A 25,514-nucleotide genomic window follows, 5' to 3' on the forward strand; every position below is an offset into this window, starting at 1 on the left:
TTCTGTCCTTGCAGCTGAGTGTACACAATGCAACCACCACTACGGACAGCAGACTTCAAGTGGCAAGGTAAAGATTGAAAGAGCTTTACCCGAATGAGCTAGACATGAAGGAATTTAATCCAGTGTTTGAAATAAAATGTTTTTTTCCTTTATTCTCTGAGTCATCACTGAAACATCCAAGTCTCAGTACCTATATCAGAAGTCAGAGTCAGGCTCATTTATGAAAAGTGTAATAAAATGGACCTTTTACACTTGTAAATGTGTTGGAAAGGCTAGTATTTTACATTGTGTCAGAAGTTCCTATAGCTTGTAGTCCTATTGACAAGAATTGCAGATGGACTCTGAAATCAGTACAGTAGAGCAGCATGAAAGGCATTGGGTGAAATGGTTTTCCTACAATCACATAATTTCCATAATGAAAATTCCACACACCCATTGCACTGACAGACAAGTTCCAAGGCTGCTGTATAGCCCATGGTCCACAGGAAAAAATGTTCGCAATGCTTCAACTTGAAACTTGTTTTGAATTAGTGAAAGAAAAACTAAATGTATATTGTATTTTGGTTGTTTATATTGTTTCCTTATGTTGAAAGTTTAAATTTCTCATCTTAAAATCTCTCTGTAAAGGCAGCTGGGTGGATGTCATCAAATGGGGGCTCCTTTCTCACTGCTCCATTTGAGCAAAGTCCTGAGAAAACCCACCTGGACAGTTACAGGTGCTACGATAAACCTTAAAGAGATTATTCCTGCCGAAGAGAGCTTCAGTATCAAGTGCCTCCCCCAACTAATGCTATTTTGCATGTAGAGCACAGCAGATTTGAAAATATTATAGTACCATGTAAGGAAAATGCTGTATTTTACATTTACAGGAGCAAATGTTGGCACAGAGAGGTTAAAGTACTTGTTCAGTCACCCAGGAAGTAACAATTCCCAGTTCTGTTCCCTAATCACAAGACCACCCGCCCTTCTGCACCAATTTTAGCCTGACTTGGTTCAAAGAGAGCTGCATTTCAGAAGGTAGGGCTCTTCCCTGTAGGCTAGGGAGTGATGGAAGAGCCAACCTTGCAGTCACAGTAGCCCCTGTTGCTGTTCTCCTTCTGCTTCATAGGGGACATCCATCCAGTAGATTCGTATAGCTAGGCTCCATAGCACCCAGAGAATACAGACCTACTGCCTAGGCTCCAGAAAAATCTGCCTTCTAACCCTAACCTGTGTATTACAAAGGCACCAGTTCCATTGGGTGGGGGGCTGTACATTACCCTAACACTGTTGCTAATTTCTCTAGAATCCTTAATTCTAGATTCACATGAATAGATCTTACACTGTTCCCCTGCACTTCTGCCTCACATGCATTTTAGCACCACTCTGAAAAAACAGTTGACTTCCCCTTTTTCAGCTAATCACTGAAGAGCTGGACTTTTCACTGTACAGCTGTCTTGAGGATTTAAACTCCTCACATTAGGTGATTTGGTCTAATCATACTGACTGACTTCGGCAGGCACAAGTAGTAATGGATGAGGTGGTCCTGGGTGGGGGAAATATAATAGGACTGAAAGAAGGGAAAGTCTATGCATGGTATTGCAATTATTTCAACTCCAAGTCTGATCTGCTTCAGTACAGTTTAGGAATAAATTAATCCTGATGTCAAGCAAAGTCAACTCCAAGGAGAGTGGAACTATTGAGGTCACAGGATATATCATGAGCAGAAGAATGGGGATGATGTGGACCATATAAATACTTATATGCATGTAGCTGTGTCGGTTCCAGGATATTAGAGACAAGGTGGGTGAGGTAATGTGTTTTATTGGACCAACTAACTCCTATGCTAACTACTTAAGCTAAACAATCTGTTCCACCTTGCATTTTGCTTTGGCTGGGAGTTGCTTTCCCAGACCTTAAGAAGAGCTCTGTGTGGCTTGAAAGCTCGTCTCTCTCACCAACAGAAGTTGGTTCAATAAAAGATATTACCTCACCCACCTTGTCTCTCATATAAATACTTATTATCATAGCACCTAGGAATCCCAGTTATGGACCAGGACACCTTTGTGCTAGGCACTGAACACACACAGAACAAAAGGACTTACAATCTAAATATAACACAAGAGACAGCCATGGCTACCTCCAGGTGGTGGAGTACAAGGAAACAACGAGACAATATTGATTTGCATGACAGGCATGTAGTCTCAGCACACCAACTGCTTTTGTGTTTGTTTTGTAGTTGTGATGGCAAAGGAGTTTTTCGGAGTAATTCTTAGAGTATGTACAGCACAGCCTTCCAAAGTTTTACTCACCTACAGCAAGTAACTGATTTTGAAAGGTTACACTTTTTTTCCCCCCATCATGGAGGGAAGAGGGTGAGGGACGTAGATTTTGTGCCTGTGTTGGCAAGTTTGCATAAAAGATTTGCAAGGCTGGCTTAATGCAAGATTTAAGAGTCTCAGATTTCTTCTTAACTACATCCCCAAAAAATTACCAAAATGCAACAAGCAGCATCAGCAGATCAATATACTAGGTACAGCAGACACCCGCTTCTACCTGCCGTGCTGTTAACATGTATAGACAAGGGCCAGAAGAAAATTAAGATACACATTGTGAGATTCTTTGCTATAATAAGTGGTAATTGTTATTGGATTAGGCTTTGATTAAAGTCACATGGATCACTTAGTATTTAATAGTTGGTATGTAATAAAACATGACTCTATATTTGCAGTCATCAAAACAAATATTAAAAACATACAACTTCGAACACCAAACTTAGAGGCCTAATACTAAGGGGGGGAAGGGGGGGCTTGGGAGCCTGCATGAAGTCAGTGAGTTTCAGGTGTTCAGCACCTCTTAGCATCAAGTACTTTATCTGCTACACTTCCCCCAAACTCAGTTTGAAAAATGTCTCTTTATATTACAATTTAGTTTATCCGATGTTGGGCAAAAGAGATCACTCTTGCACTCAGATCAAAATCCCAGGAAGCTGTAATAGTTCCATTTGCAGAGATTCTTTAGATCAGTGGTTTTCAAAGCTGGTCCGCCGCTTGTTCAGGTAAAGCCCCTAGCACGCCGGACCAGTTTGTTTACCTGCTGCGTCCCCAGGTTTGGCTGATCACGGCTCCCACTGGCTCCAGGCCAATGGCAGCTGCGGGAAGCAGCACGGACCAGGGGACGTGCTGGCTGCCCTTCCCACAGCCGCCATTGGCCTGCGGCGGCGAACCGCAGGCAGTGGGAGCCGCGATCAGCCGAACCTGCAGACGTGGCAGGTAAACAAACCGGTCTGGTCCGCCAGGGACTTTCCCTGAACAAGCGGTGGACAGGCTTTGAGAACCACTGCTTTAGATGATGCATCATGAAAGGAGGTTGCAGTATTTTCTCTTCCAACATCTGTGAACTGACCAGGATGGTGGTCATCTGGCACTCCACAGATCCTGAGTGTCAAATGAATCTCTGGGGAATCTCCAAAGGCAGGGGCAATTTATGTAGACGCTAATACCTCTGGAACTATCTCCTGGGTCCCCTATAAGTATTTTTCCCGAATCCTGATCTAAAAATGTGGAGAGAGAGATTATACCAGAGAGATGTCAGTTAAATGCGCCACTCACAACCATTACTTCCTTATTTCTCAAATAACAAATTCCTCAGGGGCTGTAAACAACGTGGATCTAACAGCATGTTAAAAATGCAGCACTGCACATGTTTATGTATTTTGGTCACTTTATTAAATGAGATATTAAATAGTTTAAGTTTCAACTACTAAACAGCACTTTGAATGGTGAAAACACAGATAGTATATTGTCATACTTGAATGCTGCTTTTCTTTAAAAACACATTTCCAGTCCTTATATATATATTACAAAACAGCCTTATAGGACGAGGTGACATCTTTTCTACAGTACTGAAGATATTTAATACAGAACTGAAAAGCCGTCTAACAGAAACAAAGGCAAGTCTTCACAGCTGTATGATTTCAGCAGCCAAAGCTGGTTGATGGACTGAAACATTACTATACAACTGGGACAAAACATATACAATATCACAATACTAAGCAAAAACGCTTTACATCCAAAGGAATAAACAGGTTACAAAATGTGGAGAATTTAGCAGGCAAAACTGTATTACAAGCAACATTTTTATTTGTCATCTTAAGCCATTTCAACTAGTTAAAACATCTAAAACAAATATAAAAATGAGCCTTTTGTTACCTTATTGATGTAATGTTCTGTCTTTAAATATTTGTTAAAGCTTCATGTTATACACACATTATGCAGCTAAAATGTCAAGTGAGGAACATGTATACAAAGTGGTCCAAGTTTTATTTCAATGCTTCTTATCTTTGATTAATCTTCTTATGCATTAGTCTTCTGTTATCCATAGTTTTGTCCACGGTGGAAAAAATGTGCCTTTAAATGTTGCCTAAAACTTCCACATTTAAGTCTTTGAGTGAGTTATCGTAGAACTCCATTGAAAATTCCCAGGTCTGGTAGAACATATTTGTCTTATTCACGACATGTAGGAATATCCATGACAGTTGTCCAGAGTACATTTGCATTCAAATGCTTGTCTCACAAAGTCTAATTTTTGTAACTTCTTCTAAAATGAATGCACCTTTTCTGGCTCCTCTCCCCCCTCAAATTAAATAAATCTGATTATGGAGCTGGCAAAGGCTTAGAACATAGAGGGTTTTCTTGCGATGTCTTGTAACAGGAAAAAATCCAAACCAACAATTTTGTTAGCTGGTTTTGCAGCAGATCTAACAAATTCTACACATATCACAAACCAAAATTCAAACCCCAAATGAAATATCTCACAAGATTTGTATATTTTAGATGTGGAAACACTTGTCTTTTGAGGACATAAAAACTCAAAAAAGTCCTTCAAGAGTGATTCAAGAAGCCAAAACTCTTCTAGTTGATGTCAGCAAGTCATGTGAGTACAGCAATATCTACAGCAAATCCCTCCATCCAGCTTTCGTTTCTCAAAAATTCTGTTTTCAATACCTGATACAATATCACCTCAAATATTCCTGTCATTTAATTTGTCTCTCACATTCTAAAAACGTTTTCCTTTAAAAATAGTATCAGCCAAACTATATGCAAAGAAAAGTCGTGTGTGTGTGTGTGTGTGTAACTGGATCATCATAAGCACAGAAAATGTGTTACTATCCCATTAAAATGTTGGGAACGTAGGTATTAATGACATGTAACCAATCAGAAATGTACCTTGGTCTAGATTATTAAAAAAAAAAAAAAAAAAAAGAATCAAGGTCTTTTTGGACTAACTTATATTCTTACAAAAATGAAAGAAGGGGTAGGGAGAAGAACATGGTAGGCAGAGATCCTTATCTATACAAGGAGAATTATTTCACAATTCTGGCAGAACTGGAAATTGTTAAAGCACATTCAGTGTATGAATTCAAAGTTGGCAATGGTTCTGCCATTGTGATGTTGTTTATAAAACAGGGAGTGACCCTAAGAATCACCACTATCTTAACCTCCAAAATACCAGTAATTTGATTTTTTTGGTCCCTATCCCATTGCCAGCAAAGGGAAGAGACACTAGCACCAGCATCAAGGAGTTAACAGAAATGTGCTTTGTATCAGAGTCAGCGAACAGTGAAATAATGTGTGAAGGATACAAAGCTGTAAATTTAAATTTACCAGTTATTCCATCACATAAAACTGAAAATAACAAGTGGCAGAAGACTGGAGAAGAAAAAATTCTCTTCTCAAGTCATGATTTAAGGCTGTATACACGGTTTCTATATAACTGCATGACAACGTTTTAGAGCCGTAGTATTTAAGAATATTGCACTCAATTTTGTCTCAAGAGAATTTTCAGTTCCTATGTTTTATTCTGCACAGATGATATAGTACAAGTCCAGACTTCAGTCAAAAGGAAACAATATAATTTTTCTCTGTCTTATCACACTCACTAATTTCAAGAAATGGATAAGTATAAAAGTATCCCATAATTTGAGGAATCAACTCTAATCAAGAACTCAGCTGTGTACATTTTATATATGGAATACTGAAACATACAGATCTGTATTCTCTCCTAAGTTTCTCATGTTTGATGATGGTTTTATGGCTACTAAAAACAAGCATAGGACTTTAGACAGTAAACCTGTGGAGCTGCTACTATTATGGAAGGGCTTGTTTTCACTGAAAACAATTTGATATCTCCTGTATTCAACACATGTAAGAAGATTCTAGGCAACATCACTGACATGAGAGGGAAAAATGTTACATCCTATTTAAACACAGTTGAAACACTAATATGGAACATGGCATTTAAGGGATCCAAACTATTTATGCAGTTGAGTTCTGTTAAGCCATTGATTCCTAAAAAAATAAAAAAGTTCTCTCTGATTTTAACAATCCGTTTAGTGCAAAATCACATTTATTTCCCTTGGGAAGGTCCTGGATTTTTGCCTCTCATTGGGGGTGGGGCACGCTGCAATGGCGGTGGCTGCAGACCACCAGAAACTGCCTGATACATTCCTCTCATATCTATCTGCTGGTAGGTGGAAGGGTTCATGATTAAATTGGGAGGCTTTGGCATCATGAGATGACTCATTGCTGCTTGCTGATAAGACATTTGCTGCTGCTGCTGCTGATTGTACTGCTGCTGTAGTCTTCTGTTCATGAGTATCCGCTGAACACAACTGATTAACTGTGGGGAGGGAAAGTGGAGCTGTTACAAGTGCATGACCTGTCTTACTGCAGCAAGTATCAAGTTTAGAGTTAAAAATCAATTTGCTAGGGGTACCATGGCTGAAGAAAAAAACATTATTGTTATCCCCATCACTAACGTGATGGCATTCACAAGCGGATTACAGTAGAAACCAGTTAGTAACACCATGTAGGACTAAGGTCTCCTAATGACTTGCCTATTGTATTGCAGGCAGCATTTATGTTAGTTGCCATGGTGATATGCATTCTACTGTGAAATTACTCCCCTGTATTAGTTACAGCATTTGTTGTCAGGTACTATTTAACATCCCTTTGAAAATCCTACAAGTTGATGGGTAAATAAACATTTAGTGACAAACACCAAAGGAGAAAATACTTCCAGTTGGACTAGCACCTATTGGGAAAGTTTCAGATTTCTCAAGATTACTTAGAAAGTCCTAATGAGTTACGTGGTTTTAAGTTATGTGCATTCTGCATAAAATAATTCCTTAGTGCCAGGAGTTAGAACTTTCCAATACAAAGCCTGTGAATGGTAAAGGAATACACCAGGAAAGGGTGATGAGAAAGGTTTCAGAAAGAGCATTGGCATGGATTATTTTGGTTTCTGACTTGTTTTAAGGAAGATTTAATGCACGGAGGAGTGCTGTTGATTTGTTTTCCCATGGAACTAAACTGCTGTAAACAGAACTATCCTGAAGAGATGCAAGTTCCTATATATAATTAGAAAGTTAACATCTTTAAGGAGACTGGGTCTTGTGTAAAGGTCACTGTATGCTACATGCCTATTACCACTTTAGTATTTGGTTTTTCTTAAGCCACTTAGTCTTCAAGCACTTCAAATACATGAATTAATAGCAGAATTTAGGAGATGGAATTTGCAATCTACTTTACACATCTCCCTAAATGAACAATGCTAGTCCAAAACATTGTATAACTCACCACTTTCTGGTGTGGAGGAGCAAAACACACTGTTGGTAATTACTGGGCCCAAGGGATTGATAAGAAGCTGGCATTCTACAAAAACATCTTTAATATCATGTGCTAGTCCAGGTTGGTATCACTCATGCATCCCAATCCAAATAAACATAATTATCTAAAAGGCATTCAGAATTCTTACCATCTGTTGTTTTGTCAAGACATCATTGTAGATGGCTTCTCGGCGCTTAACATCAAGCTCCTGGCTTGCCTGTCTGCTTAGGGCCAAGGCCTGCACTTGGGTCTCTGTCAGGGTCAGATTTTCCTTCCACTGAAAAGGAAAAAAATACATTTTATTAGTCACTCTGATAGAAAAGTAAGAGCAATCAAGTTCTCGCAATTTTTTCAGAGCTGGATGAATATAGTTGGCACTGACTGACCGCCCAGTTTCCAGTAAATATTCTGGGGAAGTACAGTTTTATAACTATAACCAGAAGTTATTAGATCTTTATATTGCCAATAAAAAACACGTTTTTCTAAATTTTCTTTTAAAAGGGGAAAATGTATGGAGAAGAAAACAGGGGGAAAAAATACTCAGCTGAGCCAATCAGTCTCATTTGCAGGGAGCCAGCATTTTCACTGTCTGGGAAATACTGACATGGAGCTATGGACCAAATTGTTGGCACTATAAGATTCTACTATCCACACAGGTGCTATTACCCAACTACATCATTAATTAGCTGTTATTACAAATTGTGGTAACAGAAATCAGCATTAATTAAAAATACTGCTTTATTAATGACGAAGAAATAATATGACAATTAACTGGATGACTATTTATAATCAGTAGTCATCACTTCTTTGCTTGACACTGCTTCTTAACATTTTTCCAGCTCCTGACCAAATGTGGAATAATATCTATTTTACTTACTATAGTTGAAATTATATCTTCAAGGGGCTGAATTCTCACTGCAGTTACACTGTTGGTTGCTTCCACAACTTTTTCTCTTCCTTGATTAATGAGGTCCTGAGAGAATAGCAGACAATGAATTATAAAGGATAGGTGCAAAGCAAGAAATTAAGTTGTCCACACATTTAGAAATGCTTTTCTCCATCTCCAATTTATGTAACTATATTTGAAACTTTTTCACACAAGTGAACACACAGAGTTGGGTAATATGATGGAAATAAATTCACACACAATTAGACTTTGGAGGTAAGTAAATGAACAGAAAATACAAATAAGTCAACTGAAAACAATCTGCTCACTCAGTGCTTTTTAGATGATCAAAACTGTGTTAGACCAAAGTGACAAATTTTGCACCTAACAAACTTTTTGCAGTTGGCATTGTAAAATTATTACAATTGTCACATTCATACTCACTATGACTGTGTTCAACATTACTTCTTGTTTTAAATTATACTAGTACATTCCTAATATTATACAAATGCTACAGTGATCAGCTTCCTATAATCAGAATACACTGTTGCTATAAACATTTCAATATGCACACACAAGTTAATAGATTTCAACTAAACAGACATATCATAAATCTACTTTTAAAAAAATGTTACATTCAACTAGAAGGTATTACTTATCAGGACGTTAAAAAAATTTCAGTAATTACTGATTTGTAACTTAATTTGAATATCTGAGACATGCTCAAAGCAATGCAGATACACTGTGCCATTTGGATTTCACTACCTACCTCTAGCTGTTGGTTACTCATTGCCGACAATGCTCCCAAATTGAACGGAATATATGGAGTTTGAGAGTTGAAATTGATAGGGGGCATATTAGTCCCAGCTGGCATGTTGAAGCGCATGGTCAGACCCTTAAAAACAAAAATTGTACTTAGGTTTAGCAACTATGAATATTCCTAAGTGCTATAGCATGCCACTGCTGTCAATTCTAGGAAAGAATTGAACACACACACAAACAAAACACACCCTAAAGAGAAATCAAAGATCTTATAAAGTTTTAACCCTTAGAAGTGGAACCATCTGAGTGTATTGAAAATTCTTTCCAAAGCGTGGAATCAAAATGATTAAGTTTCCAACTACTTAGAGAAGCCTCAGTATGTGTCTTGAGATTTGAGTCTAGTTTATCTATAATTTGGTATAAACACAGTAAGAGAAGAAAATCCTAACAATATCTTCAATTTGTCTAGTGATACATATTACACTAATGTAAAAGTGTGTATGTGATATGTATATAATCTGACAAAATACATTGTTTAAGGTTTGTATGATAACTGATTTTTAAGCACATGCTGAAGTACTGCGATATGGATACAGTAGTACACATTTGTGTAGCCAGACACCATTACAGATACATTAACAACAGAGCAAGGACTTCAAAAATGAATTAATCAAATACAGAAAAACTAGCTGAACAGGGTTAGCCTGACTTGATAGAAATGCAGTATGCAGAGTTTTTATTCACTGGAAGAAAGAAATACAAGACCTCTTGCAAGGAATAATTCTCAAATACACAAGTCCATTGTTGAAATAAAAGTCAAAAACACCAGTTAGATCACAAAAGTTATTGAAGCAGAAAAATAATTCCCCAAAATATTCAAACAAATTATACCACAAAGCAACTGAGAGGCATGTCAGATTGCACAAAGCCATTAGGATATTCTGGCAAACCTGTATTTCCAAAATGTAGGGACACCAATGCCTAAATAGGTGTAGTGTAACCACCAATGTTCCTTATAAGAACAAATAATCCCACCCTCTGCAAAAAGCAAAGATGAATACTTTTGCTGTAAATAAATTTAAATTACAGACACCAACACAGTAAACCCTTTCCTTTCGGACTGTTAAAAAAGCAGCTATGCCAGGCAGGTATAAAGCTATGCCTTTGCAACAACTAAGTCTCCATAAATCAACCCTATATAATTTTATCTTGGATATCACAGAATCAATCCTGAATAGGTATTATTCTTTTTCTCTTAATCAGAGTCTGATCTGAAGTGGTTAACTTTCTCTCAGATTTCAAAATCTGGTATTTATATAATGAAGTTGGACAACTCTGAGGATGCTTCTTTCAGACTCTATACGTATATAAACTGTTGCTCTGTTTTAGGAAGGGTATGATTTAAGTATTAAGAATAGTGGCAATGTGCATTAATTAGTAACATTAGGAGTTGGTAACTAGCTAGGTGTATTAATAGCACTTTCAGCTTTGCCATAAACCATCCTGCGTTTGTTAAGGATTCTCATATACTGTAATTCACATATAGCCTAATTTTTTAAAATTGAAAAAAGGTCTTTTTACTGCAGAATTCCTATTAAATACCAATGAACATAGAATTCTCAAAATTTTGGTAGGAATTACTCAACAATCTTCCAAAAAATCTAAATTTTGCAGGGCTTCACATTTCAAACGAAATAGAGAAAATAGATTTTCAATTGCTTGATCATTCCAGTCCTTAGATTCTAACCCCCATGCATAGAGCCCTGCACGATACAAAATTTAGAACCACGGATATAAATTGCTATCCGCAGAGCTGAAGGGCTCTAGCAGGAACCACACTAGCAAAAGTAGCAGCATGTCGGGCCGCTGGCAGTTCCTCCAGCATGGCAGTACCTCCCCTCCCCCCACCGACTGGGGTGGGCACTAGAGTCACTGGCAACTGTCCCTGGTCATGCTAGTATGTACAAGCAGCTTGCAAGCTCCCAGACAGGAGCTGCACACCACGCAGGGTTGTACTCATGCATGATGTTCTTGTATCCTTCAGGCAGGTTGTTTTGTCTACTGGAAATGGTACTACTTTATATGTTTTTAAAATAAATGTCAAGAGTTATTATGCACTATACAAGATGGTAAAACTGGCAAAAGACACTTGTAACAGGAAAAGAATTATTCAGAAGCCTTTCCCGCCGCCCAGGCATGAATGAAAGGGTTTCTTGGGTAATTTTGTTCTAGGTCCTGTTCATAATTAAGTTTGGAAGACACATGAAATATAGTAAATTAAGGGGTTTTAATCCCTTTTGAGGGGGGATGGGACTCATAGGACATTTTCCTCTGATCATACTCCCCCACCCAGATTGGGTATGATGTTCTTTCGTGAGAACTTTTGTCCTCAGGACAAGACATTAAAAAAAAAAAAAATTAAAAACACATGACAGAAACAAGAAACAGTTCAAGGCATGAGTTCATGGTCCATTTCTGGCCCTACACAACTTCATACAGATGACTGTTAAACTTATCCACTTGGAGCCATCCAGATGTTTTAGTGTCATATCTCACACAGTACTTTGGTTCCCCCAGAGAAATTACATTGCTACCAAAAATCTCCAACTACTCTTCATATCTGCGAACTCCTGAAATTCTCCCTGAGTCAGATGCCCACTTAAAATCTTCAGCAACTTTCCATATTTCCCACTTTGTGAATTCAAAAGAGAAAATATCTTAATCATCAGATCTGATCACCCAGGTGCAACATCTTTCAGGCATTTTTCACTTCTGCTGCCTTTACATCCTTTAGAGGAGTACTCTAGCAACAATACTCCTATTTACACCAAACAAACCAATACTTAAGTTCTTATTCTCCTTGTACAGTATGATAATGAAGGCTAGTTTCAGTTTTCTCTGTTCTCCCACTGAGTTAAGTGAAATATAATTATTTTCAAGACTTTTGAACTAAGTCACAGATTTATAAGCATATTTTAAGAACAAAGATTTTTATTGTCTTAAACACTAGAAAGTTTGTTCTAGTTATTGCAATGACCATTCCCACTAAAACTTTCTGTTCATAATTCAAACCAAAGTAATTACGTTACCATCAGTGGGTATCTCCCTTTCTGACAGTTTATAAAATCCTTGTTATGCACTCAATTTCCTTCTCCCACTTCTTTTTGATCTAGTAATTCCTGGGTTATAATTAAAAAACAAAACAAACAAAAAAACTGTCTCTAGTTTAAGAATCTAGGACCTTGGGAATGAATGAACTGCAAACTCTCAGGCCAATTCCAGTATTTACTTATGCCTCAACTGGATTATATTTTCTGGGGTTGGGGGAGAGGCGGAGGGCTTGTTTTGAAATGAGATGCCCATTTTTCCATTAAAAAAAATCTCAAAAGGTAGAGATTTTCCATACATTTTCAGAATGAAGTATACTGAAGAATGTCAGCTGGATGTATAATATAAAATGTGAAAACTACAAAGCTAATTATTAATAAAAAAAGTAACAAACACTAAGTAAAAATATCTTGAAGCAAATACATACAAAAGTCCACCACCAAAACAGCATCTATCTTTTCATTTTTCATAGTCTGTTTAGCTTTTATAGAGGTGCTATTTAAAACTACCATTTTACATAATATTATTCAGAAGCCCATTTCCAAGCCTGTAATGGAGCTATTTCTACAAAGATTCATTATGCTTACAGAACAATTATAATTTTTTTTTTAAACTGACGGTTATTTTTTTACACACATGATACCCACTTTACGTTAGGGCAGACATCTTTACCTTTTTTTCAGCTTCATATTCTGCCCAAGCTGCCTTCCTTTCCTCTTCGGTCAATTCTTCCTCCTCTTTATGGTCTAGGAGGGAATCATGCTCATGATAGCCCACTATATGTTCTTTGTGGATCTGAAGCAATTCTGCCAGAATTGTATCCTGTTTAAATGAAAAAGTACCATGAAATGAAGGTCACTTATTAAATATTTTTATCTGTAATAGTGCTACAGTATATTTTTGTTGAGCATGTGCAAGTCATATTTCTTTGACCTGACTTTCACAATAGAGCTCAAAGCACTTCATATATAAATAAAACTAGAAGAAATTTAAAAAAAAAAACAAATGCAGTTTTCCTGATGGGAAAGGTAATGGAGAAACAACCTCATGCAACAGATAGTCAAATCACTTAGTGGACCACTACAGTATACCCAGATTCCACAATGACTGATGCAGTATAGAACCTAAATAGAATGAAAGGTGCCAAATAATTGCTTCTTTAAGAGATGCTTGCACCCTGCTCCTGACGGGAGGCTATGATAATCTCCTTCGGTGATGAGGTAGAACTTCCCTGTTGGATTTTATGAGTTAGAAAGTATTTGAGCCCAAATTGCATGTTTCAACCTGAAACTCCAGGAACAGTTTCACTACTATACCACCAATAGCCCCTGGAGGGGGCCACCTTTTTCAAAACGGCAAAATGCATGTGTTGGGATATGTAGTCTCCACAGCTCTATATTAAAACGTCACGTCTGGGTTCCATGTGCTGGATTTGGCCAACAGGCCATGCTTTGGACACTCACATTCTATACTATACTAATACTTTTACACTTTTATAATAACTAAAATACTTAAATGACCTCAGTTGCAAATTGTTTTATTCAAAGTCCTGAATATTAAAGGTCCTATGGAGCTGTGTTAAAAACTATTCCTATTTTTCAAAAGTCAGTCACTAACCTAAAAAACCCTAATTTATTAATTAAGCAAATAAAAGAGAGAAAGTGGCAGGTAACTAATGTATTTAGGTGCCTTGTCCTTGATAGGAATACAAATGCCACGTAATGAGATCATGTTATCTCAATTAAAAAATGAAATAAAAACAAATGGAGGGGAAAAGAATGGTTGGAACAAAGCTGCTTGTATCTTAAACTAAAGTTAAAGGTTTAGCAGTCTTCATTTTTACTGAGTCAACATTTCCTTCTCCATGGGCACCCAAATGATGATGTTGAAATGAAAGCAATGCCTCTAAGGATCAACAGAAACAAGGCCCATACGATTGCTAGATCCCGCTCCTGTTTGGACCACAAAGTTCAGACTGTGTTCCTGCTCTGAAGAGCTCACAGTCTATACAGACCTAAGATGGGAGAAAGGGAAACAAATACAAGTAGAAGGTATGGAATTGATCCACAGAGAAAAAGTGACTTGTAGCCAAGGTCACACAGGGAGCCTGTGGCAGAACCAGGAAGCGAACCCAGGTATCCTGAATTTCAGTCCAATTCCTTAATCACAAGTGACAACTATCTGCTTCTACACTTTATACTGCTACACAAGCAAAAAACAAACCATAATTTTGAGTATTAAAGCAATTAACATCTTTTTTTAAAAAGTCAACCTCTTTGTTTCATCCTTGTCCTATCAACTGGCCTCTTCATGTGGGAGCCACCACATTCTCCTTCAGCCCCTCAGGAGCAAATTCTGCGATATATCCGTGTGACTAAAGGGCACATGAATCAAATAATGGGATTTAGCGGAAGAGAAAGGATGTGGTAATAGGATACACAGAAAACATTTAAGGGAGGTGGGTGAAAGTCCAGAAGAGATTACAAAATGAAGTTAACACAATAAAAGCTTTCTCAACATACTGTAGCTGTACATAAGTGTGTGGAGGGTTCTTATACATGCATATGCATTAGTTTCCATGGTAACACTATTACTGAAAACAATACTGGAATATAATCCACACTCACTTGGCCAGCAGAGTCATCAAAATGTGGTTTAAATTACATCCAACTGTGTATGTTTGCTTTTCTTTGTCTAAACTTTATTTTGTATTAAATAAAGCGATGACGATTGAAAGCTAAGTAAGATACCGCCATTACATTTTCTTAAATGTTTTTACACTGCAAAAGTAATTAATTCAATTTTATGTGAAATTCAGCAAAAAAGTTTATTGATTTGCATTAGTATACTCTGAAATTTAAAAAAAGCATTTAGCAATATGGTTTATAGGTTTTTAAAACGATACTGAAATGCAATTTTGGTGCTGAACTGAAAATTTGCTGGAAAATGTGTCCAAACTTCAAAAATGTTTCTCCCAGTTGTCATTTTCAACTTTTCATGGGACTAAATGCAACAGAAGAATTACATCTAAAAGAAGACTAACCCAGGAGGGCACACAGCCTATATACTGAGTCATAAAATAAAGACCTTTTCTCAACCAATTCAGTGACTGATAGAAAAGGAGCAGAGAAATTTACTATTCTGGAGTTAGCAGCTTTTTAAGAATCCACAATTTTTCTCTTCTTAGACTACAGTGAAAAAGCAAACACTTGCTAAATACCAGACAACTAATGCTCATATATTGCAAACTACTGCTAAAGAGATACTATGCCCAACTCAATCAGAACTATTAGTTTTATCTGACTTTCCAATCTGCATTAAATGACCTTAACTCAGCCAATCCTATATTTAACAACATAAATACTGTAGCATTAAGGCAGAAATAGTCAATAGGTGGACCGTGGGCAAATCCAGACTGCCAGATGCTTTCAAACAAACCCCAAAATCTTTTGATGTACTTACTATAATCATTTTTTATTATTTTCTTTGGAGTCTGGACCTTGACTATATCTTGACAAAAAATAATTGACTATCCCCGCATTAAGGCATTGCTTGTTTTTGCTGATAGAGGGGTGCTGCTGATGGTATTGGGGACATGACGACGACACAAGAATAAATGACAGGGTACACGCTACTGGATGCTCCTAGGGACACTGTTTCATAGAATATCAGGGTTGGAAGGGACCTCGGGAGGTCATCTAGTCCAACCCCCTGCACAAAGCAGTACCAATCCCCAATTTTTGCTCCCTGATCCCTAAGTGGCCCCCTCAAGGATTGACTCACAACCCTGGGTGGGCGCGCAGGCTTAAGCAGTACCTCTCCCCACCTTGCCTTTGGTCTGCTCCTGCAACACCTCTTTGGGAAGTCTAATGCCAGTGGCCATAAGCGGTAAAGTGACAACTGCTTGAACTTGTCACTTCGAACATACCTGTTACAAAATGAAAAAGCCAAGCCAACAATTGGGGAAAAATATTTTGACAGTGACTTTAACATGCGCTAAATCAGGGGTTCTCAACCTTTTTCTTTCTGAGCGCTCCCCCCCCCACACGACCCAACATGCTATAAGGCGTAGCTTGACTTCTGTTTTGGGGGGCAGGGCCCAGCGGGGCTTGGGTGGGGTCCGGGAAGAGAACACCACCTCTATCGCCTGACTCATCTTCTCAGCAGGCCACCCGGCCTGTCTCGGTTGGGAGGGGCAACCAAAAATTATAACTCAAAGGGGGGAGGGGCTCAGCTCAAAAAGTTTGAAAACTGCTCGGGCAGGAGGCAACTAGGGGCTGTGTGCAGGCAAGGGGTACCTCAGGGTGGAGGTAGCTGGGGTTTCGGCCCCACGGGGGATGCTGGGGCTCAGGGCTTCAGCCCTGTGGCTCCCGGCTTCAGCCCCACGGCCCCTGTAAAAGGGCTTGTGGCTCAACAGGGGGCTGTGGACACCCCTCCCCCGTTGAGAATTGCTGTGCTAAATCTTTCCCCCAGCACATAATCCTGTGGGAGTTCAGTGTAAAAATTTGTGGGAATCTATTTAAAAACACTATAATAGTACTCATAAGTCAATTTATTTAAAGCACCCACCTCCATTGCTGAAAAGCCCAACGCAAAGCAAAACATAACATCTGAAATATAATAAAAATATGGTAAACTGAGAGAGTTCTGTTTAAACTATCTCTTCCAATGAAAGATAATAGGTCCAGCGTGCCTTCTAACCTTATAATCTGCTGTTCTACAAAACTAAAAACGCTTTGAAGTGCCTAAAACATCAGTCTGGATTAGATAACTAGTCACCAGCATAACAGAAATCTACACAAAGCCCACTGTATATACAGTAATTATTTCTATACTTACATCATCTAAATTTGAACCACTGATTAATCAGTCATAGTGCACCTTGTATGCTTTTCTTGGACTAACAGAGATAATTTTTAATGCAGTCTTATTTGCAAAGATGCAGAGATAGTGGATTAATAAAAATCTACTTTTAATCAGTGAAAGTTAAGGCTAATTTAACAATTTTTGTGCACTTTTATACAGAACTTTTTACTATATAAATAGCCTTTTAAACACAAAAATCAAGAACTGAATCTGCCTTCGTCACGGTTCTTTTTCTTGTAATAGCACTATTAAAAATAAACTAGTATCTATATAACAAGATTCCAACGTTATTTTCTGCATCACTCTGAAGCCACAAATGTCAACTGAGGCAGTGTAAAGCAAAGGTCCCCAAACTGTGGGATTTGCCCCCGCCCGCCCAGGAGGGCACAGCTAGGTCCCGGGTCAGTCCACACACGGGGTGGGGGGCACCACCCAGCTCTGCTCCTGTCCCTGGCCACATGTGCCGGCTCCACTCCTGGCCCTGTCCCCAGCTGTAGCACCAGCCTTGGCCCCTTTACCCCATCTGCATCCCGCTCTCCTGGAGCCGTGACCCCGCTCCCCAGGGTGCGTGGGGCGGATGGATGGGACATGGACACGGGCAAGAGGTGGGGTGCGAGGTAAAAAGTTTGGGGACCACCGGTGTAAAGTGATGGCCACAGCTAGAAGCATGGCTGAGAGCCCTTTTTGTTTAGAATATCACCAGGTTCAATCATCAATGCATGCTGTGAGAACAAGACAGATATTGGTTTTGTGGAGGTTGGAATATGACAGTTGATCAGGAAAGATGGGAGTAACAGCATGCGAGGCAAGAGGTGACTGTGCCTCCAGCCAAGGGGCAGCTCTGTGTACAAACTAGAAACACTGCTCACTACAAACACAGCGCACAGAAACAAGAGCTCAATTTTTAGCTTTTTTTACACATGAATTTATGAATTATACCTGTGTGACAGCGGGGGCTTTCAGTAATTAGTGTGAAATTAAAATTCTAGTGATAGTGCTCTGCCTTACAGAGAACCAGACTCTCAATCCTCAAGCTGACTAGGAGTACTGAAGAGTCAATGTATGTGTTCCTTGGAAAACATATTATACCACAACAGCAGCCTGCCTGTGTGATAAAAAGGTAGTACTGATGGGGACTGAAGAAGAATATAGTCCACCAAATAATTGCAAAGTAGCTACATGTTAACTCTTTTGAAGGTGACGAGAGTCACACAATCACTAGCATACATACTACATCATAAACAAAACACAAGCAAGTTCTAGCAGTCATGCCATCTTTAATCCAAAAGAAACACAAATTGCTATGCAACAGTTAGGTCAGTACTGTTAAATGCTAATCAAAAAGAAGATGTAGCAGTATAATTATATTTTAAAAAAGCAATATTAATGGGCATTAACAGCCTAAATACCTTTAAAAATCCAGCCTTATGTAAATAAGCAGTTCAAATACCATGCTCACCACACTATTAATTGCATACACCAGTGAACTGAAAATGTATGTTCTGGGCAATCATCTTAACATTCTCCCTGTAGTGCCATCTGCCTCTAATCTTTCTTTATTATATTTCATACCAAGGATCTGAGCCTTCAAACCCTTATGTGATTAAGGGTGGTAAAATGAGGCTATGAGTGTAAGTAGGTCCTTTTTCTAGTAGCACTTTACAACTATAACTATAGCCCAACTAAGTTTTTTGTCCTGAATTTCGATGATTTTTGTAGGCGCAATATGGTTTTGGATTACACATATACCTCTCATGAAACTGAAACCGGCTGAATTTTTAAAACAATTCAAATTACACAATCACTTGGATGATTTCTTAAAAAAATCCAAAAGACTAAAATTTTAGAGACAAATTTCCACCTCCTTCCAGTTAACCTCTGAATCATGTAAATGTTGCTAGCTATGTTAATGAAACATACATGTTATATATGCAAATTTTGCATAAATATTTACAATGCCAAGTATATGCCTAGAAGCAGTGGTTATATTTCAACTTGTAAGTGTCATTGCTTTTGTTTAGTGAGAAGGCTAAAAATGTACGCAAGTTATGACAAATGCCTTGATATCCATCAATACAGAAATCTGTAAGATGGCTTTCCCCCGTTCAATATTTGATTAAAAGAACTACTTGTCTTGCCTTTGTGAAAGTTTTGTGATTTTTCTTCATTTTTACATGATCTAAATGATAAAATTTTGCACAATAGAGCATGTGTACACTGCAAAAAATAACCAACAGCGAGTCTTATAGTCAGGGTCAACTGACTCAGGCTCGAGCTACAGGGCTAAAAATATCCCTGTAGATGTTCAGGATCGCGCTGGAGACTGGGTTCCAAGGACCATCCCCCTCAAAGGGTTTCAGAGTCCAGGCTCCAGCCCGAGCCTGAATGTGTACACTGCTAATTTTAGCTCTGTAGTGTGATCCCCAGTCAGTTGACTCAGGTTCTGAGTGTTACTGGCATGGGTTCTTTTTAACAGCATAAAAATCCCCTTTAGTTGATAGATGTTCGGCTGCATGAGTTCTTTTAGCATGGTGTCCCAGCTCTGCGCAGATAGCAGATTTTGACAGACCTGCCCAATAAATTCAGACTCAGTTTTCAGCGAAGGAACTTGGTCAGGTTTATTGCCGATGAAGCACGGTGCTAATGCCCTTGCTCAATGGTTACAGGTACACTAACACATGTATGCTTGAGATAATGGCGGGACTTTCCATTTTCCCCTCGGCCAGACAAAGACACTTCCTCTGAGATACATTTTTATACACACACAAACAAGTTATGTGTTGCCCCCTTGACATGGCTAGTTACTGCCCTCTGACATACCTAGAGACCACTCTCTGATTTACCTAACTACCACCCATTACCTTGTACCTGTTGGTTTGATTAAAACATTTCTATCCATCACGCTGTTATCCTGACCCTATTTTTAAAATGGGTCAGTGTGTTTTTGTTACCTTTGGAGAATGTATTGGTATTGAGGTGCTCTGGTACCACCCTTCTGGAATGTGTCTGTGTGCGAGCTTTGTGCCTAGCACCTTTTAGGAATATGTGGTTTTGCACATTCTGTTTTTGCCAGATTCTGTGAGCAGGCCCTGCCTAGCCACAGCCGGACTTTGCTTTATATCAGCAAAGCTTTGACTACTACTTTAGCCCAGGCCTCAAGCCTCATACCAGGCCTCTGATACAAGGGCTTATGTCTCAGGCCCTCTTACAACTACACACATAATATCCCCCAAATATTGCTCTTTATTTGGAAGCAATATTGTTATATTAGAAAATCTGACATTAAAACATTCCTTGTAACACTGACGTTTTGTGCTTTTATTATTGACGATCTCTTAAAATGCAACACCCGAGTAATGAGATATTGTAAAAGCCCATTATGGTGAAAACAGTAAACACAGATGTATTTAACTACTAGTAAAATTTTACATGGCATGATGTTTAAAAAGGTAAATGTTAGCTATATACAGATTACTTTTGCTAATTGCCAGGCAAATGTATATACTCCTGCTTTTTTGGCATGTGGATCTGACACATAATTATAATTTTTTTTCCTCCACTAATTACTTTATAAGGAAAGTAAGTAAGTAAGTAAGTAAGTGTGTGTGTGTGTGTGTGTGTGTGTGTGTGTGTGTGTGTGAGAGAGAGAGAGAGAGAGAAGATATACACCTCAAATTTAGAGCACAAAAAACAAGCCAAAAATTCACAGACATTGAGAATATTAGAAAACAGGCAATTTTTGTTTATCTAACATATACAAAGTCTTTAATGATAAAATTTCCAAAAGCACCAGAAAAATCCTATCATATTTAAAGCAAAAGAATTTACAAACAAATTAGCTGCTCAAATCAAAAGTTGGAGGTGCTAAAGATAAATTTTATATAGGAAGTCCAGACTCAACTTAACTATGGAGTTCTGAACAACTCATTCCTAATGTAAGCAACTCCTCCTAGCAGAGCTGGAAAAGCCCTGCTATTGGGCTTTATGAAGTCAACAAGTGTGCTGGGTCTGCACTCAACTAGCAAGTAACCTTTTCATGAGGAGACCTGAGAGAGAGAAAGATGGTTAATCTATGTTTAGATGGTTGTAAAGGAAGCTGAAAGAGAAAACACACCACTCAATTCACAATCTACCCCCTTTAAAGAACTAGCCTTAAGGGTCTAACTATATATTCACTTAGATTCCAAAATCAATGTTTTCAACATTCGGTCATGTATTGGGGTTTGGGGGGGGGGGAGGGTGTTGTTTTTCTGGATTCTAGCTGTAGTTCCACATATTGCTTCAAGTACATTTGCATGAGTACTGGTGCATTTCTTGCCAATGCCAAGCATTACAGAGGCAAAAGTTCCTTATCTTACCATCTGCATGGTAATAAAATTGCACAATGATATCATTGTTCAGCAAACTATTCTTTGAAGAAATAAAAGCTGAAGGGGCCTGAACAGAAGGGGGAAAATTATACCCCAAACTTGTAAAAAACAAAACTAAAGCCTCACGTTAGCTTACATGCCGATCTTGCTTTTCTGATAATTACAAAGGAACGGTTCTGTCTTTGTAAGAAAGGTATAGGCAGTTCAGTGTCAAAAAGAAGAAATGCAGGTAAATGTTTGTAATAGGTTACTGGCCTTTGTTCCCTACTAAAGGCTGTAGAGATCAGATTGTGTATGCTAAATTTATCATCAGGAATAAAATATCTAATCATGCAACATGACTTTGACCAAGATTTTCCTCTCTGATTACTGTGCAATTCATGATTATAATAAAATGTTTTCCTAAATACAATTAATATTAGATGCCTCTTACTTCTATTTTGATTTTTGCAAAAGACTGAAGCATGAACCAGATACTGAATTCGTCTCATTGTTAATATTGCAGGTATTACAATTATAAAGCCAGAAATAGGTATTGCTATTAAAATTACACTGAAATAAGGACAACACCAATATAGCAGGAAGGTAACAGAGAAACTCTAATGCTAGTAAAGTACCTGAATTCAAACTATTAAAGAAAGAATTATAGAATCCTAAAAATATAGGTCTCAGAAGGACCTCGAGAGATCATCTAGTCCAGTCCCCTGCACTGCAGTAGGACTAAGTATTATCTAGACCATCCCTGACAGGTATTTGTGTAACCCAGCGAAGGGCAACCTGTGGCCCGTCAGGGTAATCCGCTGACAGGCTGCGAGACAGTTTGTTTATATTGATCGTCCGCAGGCATGGCTGCCTGCAGCTCCCAGTGGCTGTGCCTGTGGACAGTCAATGTAAACAAACTATCCTACGGCCCACCAGAGGATTACCCTGACGGGCCGCGGGGTGCCCACTACTGATCTAACCTGTTCTTAAAAACCTCCAATGACAAAGATTCCACAACCTCCTTGCAGTAAGAGGCCCTGAAACATAAACCCTTGCATCAGAGGCCTGGTCTGAGGTCTAAAGCCTGAACCAAAGTACTTCCAGGCATTGCTAAGCAAAGCTGGGCTGTGAGCCAGAGGCAGGCCCTAATTGCAGAACTTGGCAAGAAAAGGGTTCCTAGAAAGCACGTGCTAATGATATAAGTAGTAATAAGAGGAACGTGTGCCAAGATGGCACCTGGACATCCTGATATGAGGACACTTCACAGATATAACAAGGAACAGCCAGGTGCATCCCAAAGACAGGGTCCAAAGGACAGCATGATGGACAGATCTGTTTGTTTGAACCAACATGATCAAAGGGGGAGACAGCACCCTAATGAGTCAAGGGGCTGTACCTCAATGTGTCAGTAGGGATGAGTAATCTGTCCTGCAACTGTATAAAAACAGGTCCGGGAGTGCATATCTTTGTCCAGCCTAGGGGGCAGTGGAGTGTCCCGCCACTGACTGAGCTGTGTCCATCGCCAGGGGGCACATATTCGTAGTATGTCCTGTAGAGTCTACAGGAAACTATTACTGTGCTTCGTTGGACAATAAACCTGGCCAGGTGCCTTCATACCTTAATAGAGTCTGTGGCCTTTGGAGGTTCTCTCAGGACCTGCTGTGTCAGCTATGTGCGCAGAGCTGGGGCAGCACACAGAGGGAACACGCACGCAGCCGACTATCATCATCATCGAACCAGAGCAGAGCACCTCACCAGTAGCTACTGACAACACTCCTTAGGTAATTTGTTCCAGTGCTTAACTACCCTTACTGTTAGGAAGTTTTTCCTAATGCGTAACCTAAATCTCCCTTGCTGCCATTAAGCCCATTATTTCCTGTCCTGTCTTCAGAGGATAAGGAGAACAATTTATCACCCTCCTCTCTATAACAACTTTTTATGTCCCCCCTCAGTCTTCTATGCTTCAGACTAAACAAACAATTTTTTCAATCTTCCCCAGTAGGTTGTGCTTTCTAGACTTTTATCATTTTTGTTGCTCTCCTCTAGACTTTCCTCAATTTGTCCACATCTGTCCCAAGGGTGCTGTCCAGAACTGGACACAATACTCCAGTTGAGGCCTGCTGAGTAGAATGGAATAATTACTTCTCGTGTCTTGCTTACAACACTCCTGGTGATACATCCCAGATTGATGTTCATTTTTTTGCAACAGTATTGTACTTTTGACTCATAGTTTGTGATCCACGATAGCCCCCAGATCCTTTTCTGCAGTACTCCTTCCTGGGCAGTCGTATCCCATTTTGTATTTGTGCAAATTATTATTCCTTCCTAAATGCAGCACTTTGCATTTGTCCTTATGGAATTTCATCCTATTTATTTCAGACAATTTTTTCCGTTTGTCAAAATCATTTTAAATTCTAATCCTGTCCTCCAAAGCACTTGCAACTCCTCCCATCTTGTATCATCCGCAAATTTTATAAGTGTACTCTCTCTGCCATTATCAAAATCACTGAGGAAGATACTGAATAGAACCAAACCCAGGAAAGATCCTTGCAGGACCTCACTCAATATGCCCTTCCTGCTTAACTGTGGACCATTGATATTTACGCTGATTACAGTTTTCCAATCAGCTGTGCATCCATCTTATAGTTAGTTTGTTTAGGCTGTATTTCCCTAGTTTGCTTATGAGACGGTCGTGTGAGATTGTATCAAAAGTCTTATGAAATAAAGTTGATAAATATCACATTTACTCCCTCCCTCCCCCCATCCACAAGACTTGTTACCTTGTCAAAGAAGGATATTAGGTTGGTTTGACATGATTTGTTCTTGACAAATCCATGTTGACTGTTACTTATATTATCCTCTAGGTGCATGCAAATTCATTGTTTGATTATCTGCTCCATTATCTTTCTGGGTACCAAAGTTTGCTGACTGGCCTATAATTCCCTGGGTTGTCTTTATTTCCCTTTTTATAGACAGGTTCTATATTTGTCCTTTTCTGCTGATGGGCTCTCTCCTCTCCTCCACGCATTCTAAAAGCTCTAACTCCTGAGAGATCTCTTCAGCCAGTTCCTTAAGTATTCTAGGATGTATTTCATCAGGCCCTGCCGACTTGAAGTCATCTAGCTTGTCGAAGTAATTCTTAACTTGCTCTTTCCCTATTTTAGCCTCCGATCCAAAACCCTTTTCATGGACGTTTGTTAGTCATCCGATAACTGCTAACCTTTTAGGTGAAAATTGAAACAAAAATGGCATTTAAAACTCCGGCCACTGCTGCATTTTCTGTTACTGTCTTTCCCTCCTCATTGAGTAATGGGCCAACCCTTTCCTTAGACTTCCTGTTGCTTCTCATGAACAACAATAAATTCATAGAACACCAAAAATCAGATATTAGAAGGAAAACTGGTGAAATTACAATAATTAGGAAGTACAGTTATTAGGATTGAAGGCTGGTGCATCCTATGCTACCTTTGTATAGATTTATGTTGATATTTGTCTTTATGTTAAAGATGCCTAGAGCCTGAGATATACCTTATTTTAAAAAGTGTCTAATTCAAAAGAAACAAAAAAGATAGCCATAAGTAAGACACAATCAACAATGACATTTATATGCAAAATGTATGGATCAAGAAGCAGTCAAAATGGTTATTGGACTACTTAAGGATTTGTAGGTAAAATAACTCAGTGCTGGAAAGGATGGAACCAAAAATAATCAATCAATTTACAGTGAAAAAATAAATACAACTAAAAAAAGCAAAGTGAACTGAAGCCAAAAGAATTAAAGTAAAACTCCAGGGATTCATCTTCAATTTTTTCCATAGTAAATGAAAAAAAAAAAAAAAAAAAAAGAATGTATACAATCCCCTAATATAAAACTGTACCTGAGAAATACCT

The 25,514-nt window shown here is 38.7% G+C and overlaps 1 protein-coding gene across 7 annotated transcripts in view; it reads right to left on the bottom strand.

Moving 5' to 3' along the window:
- Positions 1–3,680: 3,680 nt before the first annotated feature.
- Positions 3,681–25,514, bottom strand: part of ATRX (ATRX chromatin remodeler) — a 140,915-nt gene continuing 119,081 nt past the window's right edge. For 6 of the 7 annotated variants that reach the window (XM_073361136.2, XM_073361133.2, XM_073361132.2 and 3 more), the window contains 5 exons: positions 13,078–13,227; positions 9,305–9,430; positions 8,527–8,622; positions 7,798–7,926; positions 3,681–6,660 (listed from right to left, as the gene is read on the bottom strand). In XM_073361136.2, the coding sequence (XP_073217237.2) occupies positions 6,388–6,660; positions 7,798–7,926; positions 8,527–8,622; positions 9,305–9,430; positions 13,078–13,227 (774 nt within the window). In that variant the 3' untranslated portion in view covers positions 3,681–6,387. Of the gene's footprint in view, positions 6,661–7,797; positions 7,927–8,526; positions 8,623–9,304; positions 9,431–13,077; positions 13,228–14,677; positions 14,780–25,514 lie in introns of those variants that run through there. The other variant, XM_073361138.2, reaches the window with a different exon arrangement.

The sequence above is a fragment of the Lepidochelys kempii genome, chromosome 9 (assembly GCF_965140285.1).
Source record: "Lepidochelys kempii isolate rLepKem1 chromosome 9, rLepKem1.hap1, whole genome shotgun sequence".
NCBI lineage: Eukaryota > Metazoa > Chordata > Testudines > Cheloniidae > Lepidochelys > Lepidochelys kempii.